Source organism: Stenella coeruleoalba (assembly GCF_951394435.1).
Source record: "Stenella coeruleoalba genome assembly, chromosome: 1".
In the NCBI taxonomy this organism is placed as follows: Eukaryota; Metazoa; Chordata; class Mammalia; order Artiodactyla; family Delphinidae; genus Stenella; species Stenella coeruleoalba.
Window position 1 is genome coordinate 112,849,192 of NC_137169.1, and position 15,246 is coordinate 112,864,437.

The 15,246-nt window shown below is 55.9% G+C and overlaps 1 protein-coding gene across 2 annotated transcripts; it reads right to left on the bottom strand.

Annotated features, from left to right (window-relative positions):
• Nucleotides 1-7,729: 7,729 nt before the first annotated feature.
• Nucleotides 7,730-12,275, bottom strand: CRABP2 (cellular retinoic acid binding protein 2; the record flags this gene model as incomplete). Of its 2 annotated transcripts, XM_079936786.1 has the most annotated exons (4): nucleotides 7,730-7,780; nucleotides 8,234-8,350; nucleotides 8,559-8,737; nucleotides 12,206-12,275. In XM_079936786.1, 4 exons carry the CDS (start codon nucleotides 12,273-12,275, stop codon nucleotides 7,730-7,732), a joined length of 417 nt encoding a protein of 138 aa, XP_079792912.1. The 2 variants fall into 2 exon arrangements, with proteins under 2 accessions (XP_079792912.1, XP_079792913.1); XM_079936787.1 differs by lacking the exon at nucleotides 8,234-8,350.
• Between the last annotated feature and the right edge of the window lie 2,971 nt (nucleotides 12,276-15,246).

Genomic DNA, 15,246 nt, shown 5'->3' on the forward strand with positions numbered 1-15,246 from the left:
GGAGGGCTGGGATAGGAATGAGGTTTCTGGGGCGCTGGCCGGGGGCAGAGGTCAGGCAGGCATTTGATGAGGAGGCAGAAGAACGGAGGAGATGACCTTTTAAAGTCCCTTCCAGTTGGAGGAGTCGGGCATGCAGCTCCAAGGGATGAGAAAAGGACGAGAATGTCATGGGAAGAGAATGATGGTTCAAGAGGAGACCAGGGGCTGGGGTTAAGTGGGGTCAACCCTGTCTCATCTCACCCCCTTTGGTGCCAGTGACTGGGCAAGGGGCTGACCCTGCTGTCTGGGAGCAATTGTCACAGCCCTGTGGGGAGAGGGCGGGGAGCGGGGGAGGAAGGGGCAATTCAGGCAAACCCCACCAGTCCACCAGTCCAAAGGGAAAGGGGAACAGAGATGGGAGGAGAGGGACTGGGGTTCCTGGGACACCCAAGGAAGAAGGTGAGGGAGGGACACTGCCCCCTACAAGGCTACTCTGAGGAGAACTTCTCTTTGAGTGGGGATAGGGCTGGGAAGGAAGGTGCGACTGGACTGTAGGAGGGATGGTGAGGAAGGGGCCAGGCCACCCTCGGGTGGGCCTGGAGTGGGGAGCTCTTGGCAGCCCCGGCTGGGAGTGAGGGTGCTGTCAGCCAGCCAGGTTTCTGCCGCTGCCTGGGAAGAGCCCAGCCCAGAGATCCTTATCCAGGGCAGGGACAGAACTGGTTTCTCGACTGGCAGCACCAAGGGGGACAAGGGAAGGAAGAAGCCAAGAGGTCAGGAGGGCAGTGGCAGGCTTGAAGGAGAGGTGGGAGGACCTGACCTGGGGACCCCCGACCCTCACTAGAGCCGCAATCTCAACCGGGGGACCTCCGTAGGCATCGCTTTTGCATCCTATTTGCATATGACGAATTCACTTTCTAGACGGACTGAAGGACCCTCCCAGGTCCCCCAGCTGTCCCTGTCCTGCTATCCTGTCCCTCGTCTTTCTCAGGTACGACTGGCCCAGGCAGGAGAAATCCCTGGGTGGACTCCTCCCCACCTCCCCACCCCAGTCTCTCCCTTTCCACTGACGCCTGAAGAGTCCTAAAGTCACTGAGGAGAGAGGCAGAGGAGCCAGCAAGAGGTGGGGGACTCTGGGGGACTCTCCTCAGAGCCTGCTCCCTTTCATCCTCCGCTACAAAGGGCCTGGCGGCCCCAGTCCCATCCATCTTGTGCCTGTGGCGGTCCTTAAGTAGCCCTTTGTTGGGACCTGGGGTCAGAGGGCCTGACCAGCATGCCCCCTCTCCTCTGAGCCCCACCCCTGGGGCCCTTCCTTTCCCCCTCTTCCCCTCCTCCTGAGTATCTCAGCCTTCTCCAGCCTAGATCTCTCTGTCTCTCCCTCTGTCTCTCTCTCTCTCTGTCTCTCTCTCCCCTCTCTCAGGGCTTCCTGTATCTGGCTCCACCTCGGCCAATCCCTCCCATGTGGATTCCTGTAACGTGGTTCCTCCCGTCACACACTGGCACGGAGCTGCCCTCAGGTTCTGGAGGCCTCAGAGGTACCCTGGGCCTTGGCTTCCCCAGGGCTTTCTCCTCTCTGGTCTCAGCTGTGCCCTGACTCTCTTGGTTTTGACATTTCTAGACCTTTCTCTCAGCTCCATGCTCCTGTTTCTTGGCGTGTGTGTGTGTGTGTATACTTCAGTTTCCCTAAGATGTCGCTGTAGACTGTCCCAGTGCCCGTAAGTGCCCCTGCCATGTGTGCCAGCCCCGACCTCAGGAGAGAATCACACATACCCCCTCCCTTGGCTTTGCCCTCCCTTCCTCTCTGGCTCTTCTCGCTCTGGCCCTTGTTGGGGCTCTGTGACCCAGGCCCCTCTGTTGCCCCAGAGGTTTCACCTTCTCCCTCTCCTCTGAGAAGCTTGGACTCTAGAAAAGACTCTGCCCACAGATATCTCACAGAATTTTCAGGATGCATGCAGGGGGTGGGGGGTCCTATGCATTTTCCCTCCAATGCACTGCTGAGTAATGAGGGCAGGTAACAGAAGAGGAACCCAAGAGGCCTTGGGTTGGGAGAGGAAGCTGGAGAGATTTTCTCACAGGCTGGGCTGGGCTGGGCCAAATGGGTGAGGTGGCCGCTCCCTGGTCCAATCTCCTGGGTCCAGGACTGTAACTTCCTCGTCATCTCAGGCTGGCAGGCAGGGAAGTACTGGAGAAGCAGAGCCAGGAGGAGGTGCCTGCCCAAGGGGCGCCTCGGTCTCAGGGTGGACACACAGCTACTGCCTTCAGAGAACCCCCAGTCCACTGGGGGAGACCCAGTCCCTGCCCTCCGAGATCTCCTGGGAAAAAGAAATGTCTCTTCTGTCTGCCATTCTCAACAACTTTATTCAGAAAGAGACAAGCTAGGCAGAGAAACAAGAGCAGATGCCCCGAACAGACAGACAGAGCTCCAGCCGCAAGGGCCTGGGAAAGGCTTGAAAAAAGGCCTCTCCAGGGTGGGAGTGGGGAGTCAAGTTGATGGGGGAAGGGTAGGTTGGGGAGCCAGCAGCCTGGATGCAGGCCAGACAGAGCTGGAGTCAAGGATGGGGTGAGAGGGGAGGAGGTGATGCCGAAGATAAAGAAAGGGCTCAGGCTGACAAATTAAGACTCTTCTGGGTTAAACCAAACACAAAACGCATCCAGAAAGCTCAGCCTGATTCATTCTTCCAGTTCTGAAAACAGCACCAGCAGCGACAAAAGCCAGACAGCCATTCTTTTGTTTTCATAAATTTTTATTTATTTATTTATTTATTTATTTTTGGCTGCATTGGGTCTTCGTTGCTGCGCACAGGCTTTCTCTAGTTGCAGCGAGTGGGGGCTGCTCTTGGTTGCGGTGCGCGGGCTTCTCATTGCGGTGGCTTCTCTTGTTGCGGATCACGGGCTCTAGAGCGCGCGGGCTTCAGTAGATGTGGCTCGTGGGCTCCGTAGTTGTGGCTCGTGGGCTTTAGAGGGCAGGCTCAGTAGATGTGGCTCACGAGCTTAGCTGCTCCGCGGCGTGTGGGATCTCCCCAGACCAGGGCTCGAACCCGTGTCCCTTGCATTGGCAGGCGGATTCTTAACCACTGTGCCACCGGGGAAGCCCCCAGACAGCCATTCTTGATGCCTCCCTTCTAATGCATCACAGTCTGCACCCTCCCCCAAATTTTTCTCCACCTTCTGCCCGAGCACCTCACCAGTCTTCTGATGGCTTTCCTTCACTTCCCCTTTTCTCTGTTCCATCTCCACCTGGCTGCCAGAAGAAAATCCTTAGAACACAAGTGAAATGCCACCCCCTTTTTAAAAATCCTTCAATGGCTTCTCATTGCTCTTAGAATAAAATAAGAAATAGTGGCAATTCCCTGGTGATCCAGTGGTAAGGAGTCCGTGCTCTCCCGGCTGAGGGCCCGGGTTTGATCCCTGGTCAGGAACTGAGATCCCACAAGCTGCGCAAGGCACAGTCAGAAGAAAAGAAAGAAAGAAAAAGAAAAGAAATACTTACTGTGGCCCTCAGGTCCTTCAGGCTCTGCACCATCCAGCCACTGATGGCCCCCAGCTGCCAGGCACTCCAGTTATGGGACCTTGAACAGCCCCAAACTGTCCTTAGAGACTCTACCCCATGGTTCTCTCTGCCTAGAGCGCCTTCCCCTCTGCTCTACCCCACTGAGTCCTCCAGGACCCCCTAAGTGCTTTGTCCTCCAAAACACCTGCTCTTCTGATGCTCTGCCCACCCCCAATCTGAATGAGGTCTTCTCTGTGGCACTCTCTCCCTCTACTCCGCTTCTCCTTCATAGCACCTACCACACAGGTAATTGCATATATATATATATATTTTTTTTTTTTTTGCTGCATCGGGTCTTAGCTGCGGCACGCGGGGCCTTCGTTGAGGCGTGCGGGGTCTTCGTGGTGGTGCATGGGCTTCTCTCTAGTTGTGGCGCCCAGGCTCCAGAGCTCGTGGGCTCTGTAGTTTGCGGCACACGGGCTTTCTAGTTGAGGCGCGTGAGCTCAGTAGCTGTGGTTCATGGGCTTAGTTGCCCTGCGACATGTGGGATCTTAGTTTCCTGACCAGGGATCCAACATGCGTCCCCTGCATTGTAAGTGGGTGCTTCACCACTGGACCACCAAGGAAGTCCCTTGCATAGTTATTGATGCATTTACTTTTTAACCATCTTTCCCTACTAAAGGTCTGTTCCCCTCCCCCCCACAGCCCCCATGAGGGCAGAGATCTTGTCCATTTTATTCATTTCTGTGTTTCCAGTACCTAGCAGGGTGCCCAGCTCCTAGGAGGCTCTCAGGAAACAATAGTTGGATGAATAAATGAAAGGGTCCCTCACCTCCCCCACCCCACACTCAGAGACGGGACTTGCTTACCCAAGGACTCTGCACACTGTCTGCCTGCTCCCTGGCCCTGACCCTCTGCCCTCAGCTGCCGAATGTGGCCTCTCTTGGGGCAGGAACAGAAGGCTCTGGCCCCAGGGCATCCTGGTCTTGCAGGGAGAGGAGGCTCCCCAGCCGACACAGAGGCTCTGAAGTGTGACCACCAACTGTGCACTGTGCCGATGGTGGGAGAGGCCGCTTCAGGCCGTGTGAGGAGCTAAGCTTTGGAGAAGCAGCTGAATGCCAGTGGGTGAGAGGGCGGCATACCATGCAGGGGAGGTTGGAGCTGAGGCCTGCCTGGAGGAACACACACCGGAAAGGGCAGGGGCCATGTCTTGAAGGGCCTCTAATACCCGTTTGGACTTTATTTTGGACAAAAAGAGGGGGTGCAGCTAAAGGGATTTTGTGTCTTGTTTTATGGTTTTTTAAACAGGGCTCTGACTTAATAAAATGTATGTGTTGAAGGATCCTCTGGCAGCATTGTGGAGGATAGATCAGAGATGCTAAGAGCTTACTATTGCTAAGTGCTATGTACGTAATGAGATTTATTTTATTTAACTATTACAACACGCTTGTGAGGTAGATGTTATATATAATTGCTGTTTTCTAGATTAGAAGCCTGAGACTCATAACAGCCCTCTTCATTGGAAAAGTGCTGCTTCCCATCCCATGGGATTCTGATGCGATTGTTAATCACCGAACCAGACCTGTTCCTTGGCCATGGGTGTGGCATGAGGTCCAGGCCTGGCCAATCAGTGGGCCCCTTGCTTTGCCAACAGCGACTAGACCGAGGGTCCAAGGGATGGTCATGTGATATAAGCAGAACCAGACTGAGTCCTTCTGGGATGTTGAAGATATAGACCCCGGGAGAGAGTCCCACTTGTTTTTGGATCTCAAGCAGTAACCATGTAAGCTTGGGGCATATGAAGCCAATTTCCTATGACTTAGAGAACATTTCTGTGTGATAGGATTGAAGGCGACCAATGCACAAAGAAACAGAGGTGAGCAGGATGGATGCAAAGGGAGAGGCTGATGTACTTGTTTGGGTCCCTGGACTTAGCCACACCTGAAGCTAGACCCAGCTGAAACTTCCCAGGACATAAGCTATTGAATTACGTTATTTTGTGTTTAGTTCAAAACTGTACATGTACTCCCCCACCATGTTCAGAGCAGCACTATTTATAATAGCCAAGACATGGAAAATAATCCAAGTGCCCATCAACGGACGATTGGCCTAAGAAGACATGGCATGTGTGTGTGTGTGTATATATATATATATATATATATATATATATATATACACACACTATGGAATATTACTCAGCCATAAAAAAGAATAAAATATTGTCATTTGCAGCAACATGGATGGACGTAGTGATTATTATACTAAGTGAAGTAAGTCAGACAGAGAAAGAAAAATATTATAGATCACTTATACATGAAATCTAAAAAATAATACAGGGAATTCCCTGGTGGTTCAGTGGTTAGGACTCCACACTTCCACTGCAGGGGGCCAGAGTTCACTCCCTGGTCAGGGAACTAAGATCCCAAAAGCCAGGCAGTGTGGCCAAAAAAATAATAATACAAATGAACTTGTTTACAAAACAGAAACAGACTCACATAGAAAACAAATTTATGGTTACCAAAGGGGAAAGGGGATGGGGGAGGGATAAATTAGGAGTATGGGAATAACAGATATGCACTAACATATATAAAATAAGTGAACAACAAGGATTTACTGTATAGCACAGGGAACTGTATTCAGTATTTTGTAATAGTCTAAAATGGAAAAGAATTGAAAAAAATATATATATATATATCCGAATCACTTTGCTGTACACCTGAAACTAACACAATATTGTAAACCAACTATACTTCAATTAAAAACAAAAACAAGGGGCTTCCCTTGTGGCGCAGTGGTTGAGAGTCCGCCTGCCGATGCAGGGGACACGGGTTTGTGCCCCGGTCCAGGAAGATCCCACATGCCGCAGAGTGGCTGGGCGCGTGAGCCATGGCTGCTGAGCCTGCGCGTCGGGAGCCTGTGCTCCGCAACGGGAGAGGCCACAACAGTGAGAGGCCCGCGTACCGCAAAAACAAAACAAAAACAAAAACAAAAACTCCAGACAACTGAAGCTCAGAGACACTAAGTAACTTGTCTGAGGTCACACAACTAGCAAGTGGCAGAACCAGGATTTGAGCCTCTCTTATTCTAACACTTGTGCTCATTTCGCCCTATCACAGCATGATAATGTAAAGAGCAAACAGGCAAAACAGTTAGGAGGTGAGCAGTGAGAAAGCATGGTCTAGGGCAGTGGCCTGGGGAAGGAGGGCAGGCATTTGAGAGATGATGATGGAATGTGGGAAGACACGGGACAGATCTGAGTGTGGAGGCTCAGTGAGGTGAGTGGGAGGAGGACCCAAGGGGCCTGGAAGACCCAGGAGACAGGGCAGATGGGGCAGAGTGAGGGATCTCAAGGCAGAGATGGGTTTGTCTCAGACACAGAGGATACCTGGGTAAGAGCAAGGCCAGCCCGTGGGCGGTGACGAGCTTGTCTGGAACCAGGTGGGAAGCCAAGGCCAGGCCCAGGGTCGCCCACAGATTGGGGTTGGAGGAGAGAGAAGGAACAACTGGAGGAGGAGGAAGCTATGTCACCATCATGGGAGAAGGTGGGAATCAGTTCCCCAGCATGCCAGCTCAGAGTCAGGGGGGCCCTGGTGGCCTTGGAAGCCAGAGCAGGAGACAAAGGAGGCTGGAGGAGGGGAAGTGAAGGTGATGCTCATGGACTCAGCAGAAAATGAGGGGGTGGTGATGAGAAAGGTGAAGGGAAGGTGGTTCCCTCCCAGGTGTGTAAGTCGCACCGGTGCTGCTGAAACATCGACTCTCTCACACTGCAATTTAGAGGCAAAGTTGAACTCAGGTGACTTACCCAACCCCTTCCCAATGAGCCAGAGACAGGTTTTATTTTCTAAAACATTTTAATAAAATTAACCAATAAATATTCTACACTGTATGGGCTACAGGGACAAAGAGTGGAAGACAGAGGGCCGGTCTTCCCAGTCGGGCCCTCAGGTCCCCTTGCAGAAAAAGAGAGAGACGGTGCTCTGGGCTGGCTTGGGGCTGGGACTGCTGACTTGGGATGGGGGGAGTGATTCTGGAACGGGTGATCTGGGGTCCTGCCATCCATCCCACTTTGTTGGTGTATGGGAGGAGAGGAGGGGCCAAGAAAAGCAGAGCCCCTGCAGGAGGCATCCTAGCACCCCCAGAAGTGACTGGGGTGAGGGGAGAGCTAGCCTAGAAGGAAGGAATGGGGGAGGGGCAGCCCATGGGGCAGTGAAGCAGGGAGCATGGGCTGGTGGCAGGCTCTGGCGGCTCTTGGGCCACAGCCACTCACTCTCGGACGTAGACCCTGGTGCACACGATGTCGTCCGCTGTCATGGTCTGAAAGGGGAGAAGTCATTGTTAGCCTGGGTCCTGTGTTTGGTTGCAGGAGGGTTGGGCGGAGGTACTCTGCTTGACCTCCAGGTCCAAACCTACTTCTTGGCTCAGGACTGACAGGTCCTGGTCACAAAATGCCTGGGCATCATGGGATGGAGGACAGTACAGCCCCAGGGGTCCATCCTAAGTCTTTCTCCCCAAGCCAGGAAGATCCCCGCGGAGAACTGTTGGGACCTCTCAGCGCATGTCCTTTGTTCCAAATGGAAGGGACATCCTTTTACGTTTGCACAAGGACACTGTATGGGACAGAGACAGCCTAGTCCTGCCCCAGCAGCCTCATAGGAGACAGGGAGACCAGCCACAGTTGTTCTTAAATCTCCTGCACCCTGGAATGTCCCGGAAAATCTCTGAAGGTAGCACTGGGCTTGCTGTGAGCTGAGAGGAGGCAGGCCTTACCAGGATCAGCTCTCCGTCATTGGTCAGTTCTCTGGTCCAGGAGGTCTTGGGACCCTCTCCCTTCAAAAGCCTCTGCTCGCAGACCATTTTGTTCTCACTCTCCCATTTTACCAGGCTCTGCATGAGAGGGTGGTCAGGTGAGGTGGGCCCACAGCAGGGACAATGCTGTGAGAGGTATAGGGGATGCACCCCCTTTCTTCCCACCACCACTATCTAGGGACTTTCTCCATTGGAACTGGAGGAAAGACTCTAGGAAAAGACTGGAAAATGTCATGTTGAGAGGCAGGGCAATAGATGCCCTGAGGGACCCCGTCCCGGCACGCACCTTACAGGGTCTCCCGTCCACAGTCTGCTCCTCAAACTCTTCTCCAATATTGAAGTTGATCTCTGTGGTACGCACGGTGGTAGAGGTTTTGATGTAGAAAGTGTCTCCCTCCTGTTTGATCTCCACTGCTGGCTTGGATGCTGCAGCCACGGCGATCTTCCTCAGCATCACGTTCACCCCTGGAGGGAGAGGAGAGGCTCGACTCTTATGGGTGCTCCAGGCGCCTGGCTCACACTCTCCCCAGGGACAGCAGGAGCAGGCTGAACTGTGAGCGGCTGGGAAGAGGGGCAAGCTGCCTGGGTGTCCAAGAAAGCACCTTGAAGGGAGGGCAGGTGGTACAGCCCTGATGGCTGGTGGGTTCAGGGAGGAGGGACAGAGAGGCAGTGCCCCGCCCTTGGGAGTTCTGCTTCTAGCTACGGCCCCACCTGGATGAGTCAGCAGCCCTGGATCGGGATCCCCAAGTCTCAGCTCTTCACTCGGTTCTTGGGGGCAGCTTCCCCCTATTCCTCTCATCCTGCGACAGCTCACCTTGGCTCAATTCACCTCACTTTTGGTCCTTTGTCCATCCCGCTGGAGACCATCTGCTGGGGTGGGCTCATCAGAGTCACTGCGTCTGCACCCCCGCCCACGTGCAGGGCAGGCCTTCCCCAGCCAGGCCTCACTACTCACGTCCTGGAGTAGGGGCCACTTCCCTCTCTGCCCACTCCCCTCCCCTGTCTTGTGGCCTTTATTTGCTGAGCCTCTGTCCCTCCCCAGGATGAGAAGGAGCAGGGATTCTCAGCAGGGGAAGAAGTGGGACAGCTGTTTCCCCCTACAGAATGGTCAGAAGCCTGGGGACACCACCGGCTGTGAAATAAGATCTATTAGGCCATGATTTCCACCTGGCTCACCCTCCCTTGCAGGCTGGGTGACCCTGGGCAAATGGCTTAACCTCTCTGAGCCTTAGATTCCACAACTGTAAAATGGAGACAGTAACTTCTTCAAGAGCCTGTCACATGGGATGATGTGTGTTTAGGCCCTAACACACGCAGTGCCAGGCACATCTATATGTTTTCAGGAAACAATAGCTACTTTTATTGTTGTTGTTATTTTCACTGATAAAAGGAAGGCAAAGAAAAAGCCAGAGTTGGGGCTCAGACAAAGTTCCCTGCATCGGACTCCTGCCCACCTGCCCTCCTGGAACAGAAAGGGTCACTCCCCTCCCCTCCCCTGATGTGGGCCCGACTCCAGGAACACCCACCCAACTTCAGGGGTCAGGTCTTCTCATTCAGCCTCTGTGGATTCAGAGTCGCTGTGCCTGTCCCCCTATCCTTTCCCAGATTGGACCCCTTCTCTCTATTCCCTAGTTATTTCAAAGGAGTGGAGGAGCCAGAGAGAGCAGCCCTCTGGCAGGAAGTCAAGCAGGCAGGGAGGCACCTCTAGTCAGGGCCCAGGTCCAAGCTCTACACCCTTCACCTGGCCTGGCCTCCTGCCCTGAACTGGAGCAGAACGCTTCAGGGAAGCAATGGGTGGGATGGGGGCCAAGCTGGGCTGGGCCAGGCAAGTGGGATTCCCTACCTCCCAATGTGGTCCAGACCCCCTGCCCCTCCTCCAGACCTGGGTCCCTAGAGAAGAAACAAATCCCCTTTCCCCTCGGCACCAGAGCAGACCCACTCTATTCCAGACAGAAGGGAGTGGGAGGAAGCCCTGTCCCTCAGGAGCCCCAGGAGCCCACTTCTTGGCTGCCAATCTCTTGGGTCCAGGGAGAAATGACTGAGGTTCCCAGGACTAATTGACTTGGTAAAAGAGACATATCCCACTCCACCTCCTTGGACAAAAAGACTACTTCACTCTCTGGTGCTACCCGGGAAGTCCATCCTGTTATCCATCTTTCCCGTTATAGGAACAGGAGCTGCTAGCTGTGTGTCGTAACCATCATACTGGATGGGACGGGTATCCCCCAAATACCTGAGCATCCCTCCCCGGGAGAGAGACTCTTGCATAGGACAAAGAGGGGTGAGAAGGGACTGAGATTCCTGCGGAAGCAAGGCTAGGTCCAGAGGAGACACCCCTCCAGCCCGCTTCTGGTACCTGTGGTGCTGGGGCCAGGCTCAGCCAACGTTGGCTGACTCAGGACTGTGTTTGTCTAACGGGTCTGTTTTCAATCTGCCCCACAGCAAGCCCCGAGGAGGGCACGTGGCTCTGAGAGACCCCGCAGGGAGGACAAACAGACTGAAGACAGACAGACAACAGGGTTGGGTTTGGGATCTTATCCTCCAGCTGGGGCCTGGGGGTGTGCCAGGCCACTGCCTCCTCCACTGGGGAGAGGGGCCAGAATCCAGAGAAGTTGGGGGATGGAATGGCATCTAGGCTTTCTGAAGGGAAAATTGTTATCCTTCGGCAGGATCTTGGTGGCACGCGGGATCCTGGCTGCAGCATGAGGCATGCATGCGGGATCTAGTTCTCCGACCAGGGATCAAACCCAGGCCCCCTGCACTGGGAGTGCGGGGTCCCCATTGGACCACCAGGGGAGTCCTGGATCTTTCTTTTCAACAAGGGTAGGGCAAGAAAGGCTGACATGATTACAAGAAATACTGTGGTCAGACTGCAAGCAGAACTAATGGTAAGGAAGGATGGAAATTCCTGCTTTCCTCACTGCATTCCAGCCCCTTCCTAGTTCCTGACTCATTTCTACAGCCCCCGGCCCCACACAGGGTGCCCTCTGCTCATTCCAGCTGGGGTCTCTCTGTTCAGTTCAGAAATGGATGGCTCCAGGGTTTCCAGGTGGCTTCCCAGTGGCTGGGTCCTTGACTAACCTCCATCTCTTTGCAGAGCCCTCTCCCCAGCCGGCCCAGGCTTTCCCCACCCCTCCTCCCCAGACACCAGAGGGCACACAGGAGTTGGGAAGGGCAGTCTGGGTAGATTCAACTTCCTCCACCTTTAACCAACAGACCTAGCTGGGCTGCAGCCCGTCTCCAGGGAGGCAGGGAGAAGAGAATTCGGATTTTCTCAAAGGGAGGGGATGGCTGGGGTTTCACACGAAGCCATTTGTTGAAATCTAAGAAAGTGATAATTATCCAGAGCGAGTTTAGGATTCTGGAGCTGCTCGCTGTAGGAAAATATTTGTCTCACAGATGGAGGGTGGGGGGAGCAGAGTGGAAAAGTTCTGAAAGGGGGATCTGGGGGCCCTGCGGTGACGGATCACCTGGTGGGTGGAGCCCCGCACAGAGAGATCTGGAATCTGCCCGGGGATTGGGTTACCTGCGGGGGGCAAGGGGAAGGAGGCAGGAATGCCTGGGGTGGGGGTGGGAGGCTCGGCTGGGTAGGGACCCAGGCTCCCAGCCTGGATGCAGGGTTTGCAGCTTCCGAACTGCGGAGAACCCCACTGCCTCACCCCAGGGAATACCGACCTCATGCTTCTGGTTTCTACTTGATTCAGAGGCTGAGTCGCCGCAGGAGTTGGCGTCTGTGGGCGCCCCGCCAGAGGAAGAAGGATTTAGGTGTTCGGGCTCAGCGCCCTGGGACCCAGGCGTCTGACCCCTATTCTTGGGAATGCAGGCGCCCAGCTTCCCACGCCCTGATTCCAACTTCCCTTTCTTTCTCGTACCCACCTCCGAGGCCTCGGCGGAACCCCCTCTCCTCTCCCGGGCGCTCAAAAATCTCCTTACCCAGAACTTTGAGCAGATCCTCAAAGTTCTCCGATCGGATGATCTTCCAGTTGCCAGAGAAGTTGGGCATGGTGGCGGTGCTAGTGGCGGTCCCCTTAGATCCTTCGGCTGGAGCACTGGACGCTGAGTCCTTTAGTCGAAAGAGATGTCTCCGCCGCCTTCGCCGGATGGTAAGACTCAAGATCCAGGACTCGTCCGAGGATAACCCTAAAGCCGGCCTGGGCTCTCGCGCGGGCAGCTTTTATACCCTTTGTGGACCCGCCCTTGCCCAAGAATGAGGTGGTCCCGCCTCCCGCTCCGCCCCCCCCTCCACCCCACCTGGGGGGCCTTGAGCCCCGGCCCTGCATTACCACCCCACCCCCACCCCCACCCCGTCCTCTGGATCTAGCCCAGTGGGCGGGTCCAGAATTCGCTGAGGGGGCCCGAGATTGCTGGCTCCCGCGCCAGTGGGTGGATGAGGAGGCGGACGGAGGGCTATAGCCCTCGGACTGGGCTCTCAACCGAGAGGAGAGGGCGCTAGGCCCGGGGCACAGATGCTGGGCTCTCACGTCCTGCAGTCCGAGGCACAGGGTCGCACCTCGCTTGTTCCCCATCCCTGCCCAACCTGACACGGTGCGCTCGACTCCTTGGCGCCGGACACCCGGCGACACCACCGGCGGGTGAACCCCTGCTTGCAAGCCAGAGCTGGGGAAGAGAATGCGCGGCCGAGCTCCGGCTCCACTGAAGCTTGAGTTGGATCCAGTGTGACCGCTCCGAACTCGAGACCGGCTGGGGAGCCCTGGGGTTTAGGGGCCAGGCACCTAAGTGAGGCAACGGCTCCCCCTACTGGAACAACTCGAAGAGGCTGGGAGGGGGCTTCACCCCCTACCCACCACCCTCGACTCCCCACCCGGTATCGGGCTCAAGTAGCGCCTGCGGACGCTGGAAGTTGAAGCAAAGAGACTCATTCTTCTTAAAGCGTTGGGCGGGCATCGAAGGGTTAAACAGGAGCCTGGAGCGCCAGGCTGGGGAGGGCAGAGGTCACAGCCAATCACTTGACACGAGCTCTTTATTACGGCGCTTTCTCTGTCACTCGGCTCCCCAGACCCCCGAGGGAATCGCAGCAGGCGGCAGGGAGGGGAGGCGGGGACTGAGGCGCGGAGCCCTCGGCGCGCCGCGCTGCCACCTAGGTTGGGGGGAGTCTGGGTGCCCCGGGGAAGGGGCGGAGCGGGGTCTCAGGTGTCACCATTCTGAGCCGTAAAACTGGCGGAAGGAGAGGCCGCCCCGCCGCGAGCAGCTTTGAAGTGGGAGATCAAAGGAAGGGGGTAGGGAACGGCTCCCCGCGGAGACCCAAGTGGGAGTGAGCGAGACCCCGGGGGAGAGGGCCAGGAGACAGAGAAACAAATGGAAGTCAGGCAGGGAACCTCGGAGACAGGCCGGGAGACTCAAGACCGCCGACCGCAGAGGATGCGGTATCCTGAGCGGGCGGAACCCGGGGGCCTGTCTAGCGCTGAGGGACACTGCAGCCCAGCTGCCCTCGGCGAATCCGTGCACGTGGCCCCGATGCCCGTACCGCACCCCACCCCCGCCACCCTGCCGGAGCTGTCCTCCCAGTTTCTTCCGAGACGGTGAAGAAAATCCCCTCATCTGGTCCCAGCCCTGGGTTCCTGCCCTGGCCCCTCCCTGCCAGCGTGGCCATGGGTGGAGCAGAAGACAGGCTCTCCGAGATTCTAAGTCCTTTCCCTTAGAGCCCGGGAACGGTCTAAGGAGGTAGGGGCCTTTAGTTGGGGAGGAGCCCGGAGGAGGAGAGCCAAGGGAGAGGGGCTGGAGGATTTACCAAAGTCACACTGGAGGTCGAGTCTCTGTGCTGTAAAGAGGAAAATCTCTGAATTACGGATGTGTAGGGAAAAAAAATAAGGCAACTAGGGTGACTCTGGAGCAGGAGGGATGGAGATTAGACTGTAGAAAGGACTTCTTGACAGAGTCCCACCCTGCAATAACCAATAAAATGTCAGTTCTGAAGAAGGGAGCTGGATGCTCCAGCCTGGTTTTAGGGTTCCAGGTTTGGTGCGGGAGAGTTTATTTGGGGGTGCGGGTGGCCTGGTCTTCTGGAAGTGAGGGGGCAGCAGGTCGAAGGGCTCTCGGAGGATGGACAGACAAAAGCGGAGGTGGTGGTGGTCCCTGGGGGGTGCTTAGGGCCTGGGGTTAAGGCACAGCCTGTGCTCCTCCCCCATCCACCCGGCTCCAGCAACGCTGTAGGTAAAGGGAGGGGGATTAGGTTCTGACAGTGAAATCAGGCTCCCAGCCAAAGGGTTGAGGAGAGGCTGGGGGAGGGAACATGGCGGAAAGCAGACTCCTGCTGCCTCTCCTTCCCCCTCACTGCCCCCTACCTCTTCCACCCAGGTCCCATGTCCATCTCCACTCCAGCCCTCTTGAGACCCCAGCCAGAATAGTCCAGTCTCCTCCTCAATATGCATCCCTCCTGCTGCAAAAGAGAAGGGCCAGTGGTGGCCCTCTCCCCCACAAGCCTTGTGAGAAGGATGTAGAAACCTCGCTCAAAAGATGGTCAACCAGAACGAGGGAGCCTAGACCTGCAGGAGCACAGAGGAGGCATGTGGTCTGGCTGAGGAAACTGGAGAGGCTGGAGGTGGGGGCTCCCTGGGGTGGAGGAAGGAGGCCTGGGCCCACTCCCCTCCCTTCACTTCCTCACTCCCCCCACTGGCCAGGCAGCCAGAATTTCCAAAAAGACAGAAGTAAGACAAAGGAAAGTCGGGCTGGGAGGGGAATTTTTTCCAGATGTGCTTGTGGTTTGGCAGCTCTGGGCCTGAGTTTCAGCCCCCGCACCCCAACCCTGGCTGAGGGAGGTGGGTCCAGAGCATGGTGCCGGGCAGCTAGGCTGGATGCCTCAGCCTCCAGCAGCCCTGTTACCCCACAGAAGCATGGAGGCTCATGTGTAAGGGGTGCTTAGGGGAGATTCAGGGGAAGGGGGTTGGGGGACTGGGGTTGGGAGCAGTGGGATGAGAGGGCTAGGGGTACCGGGAAAGGGGGCTAACAGAGGAGGC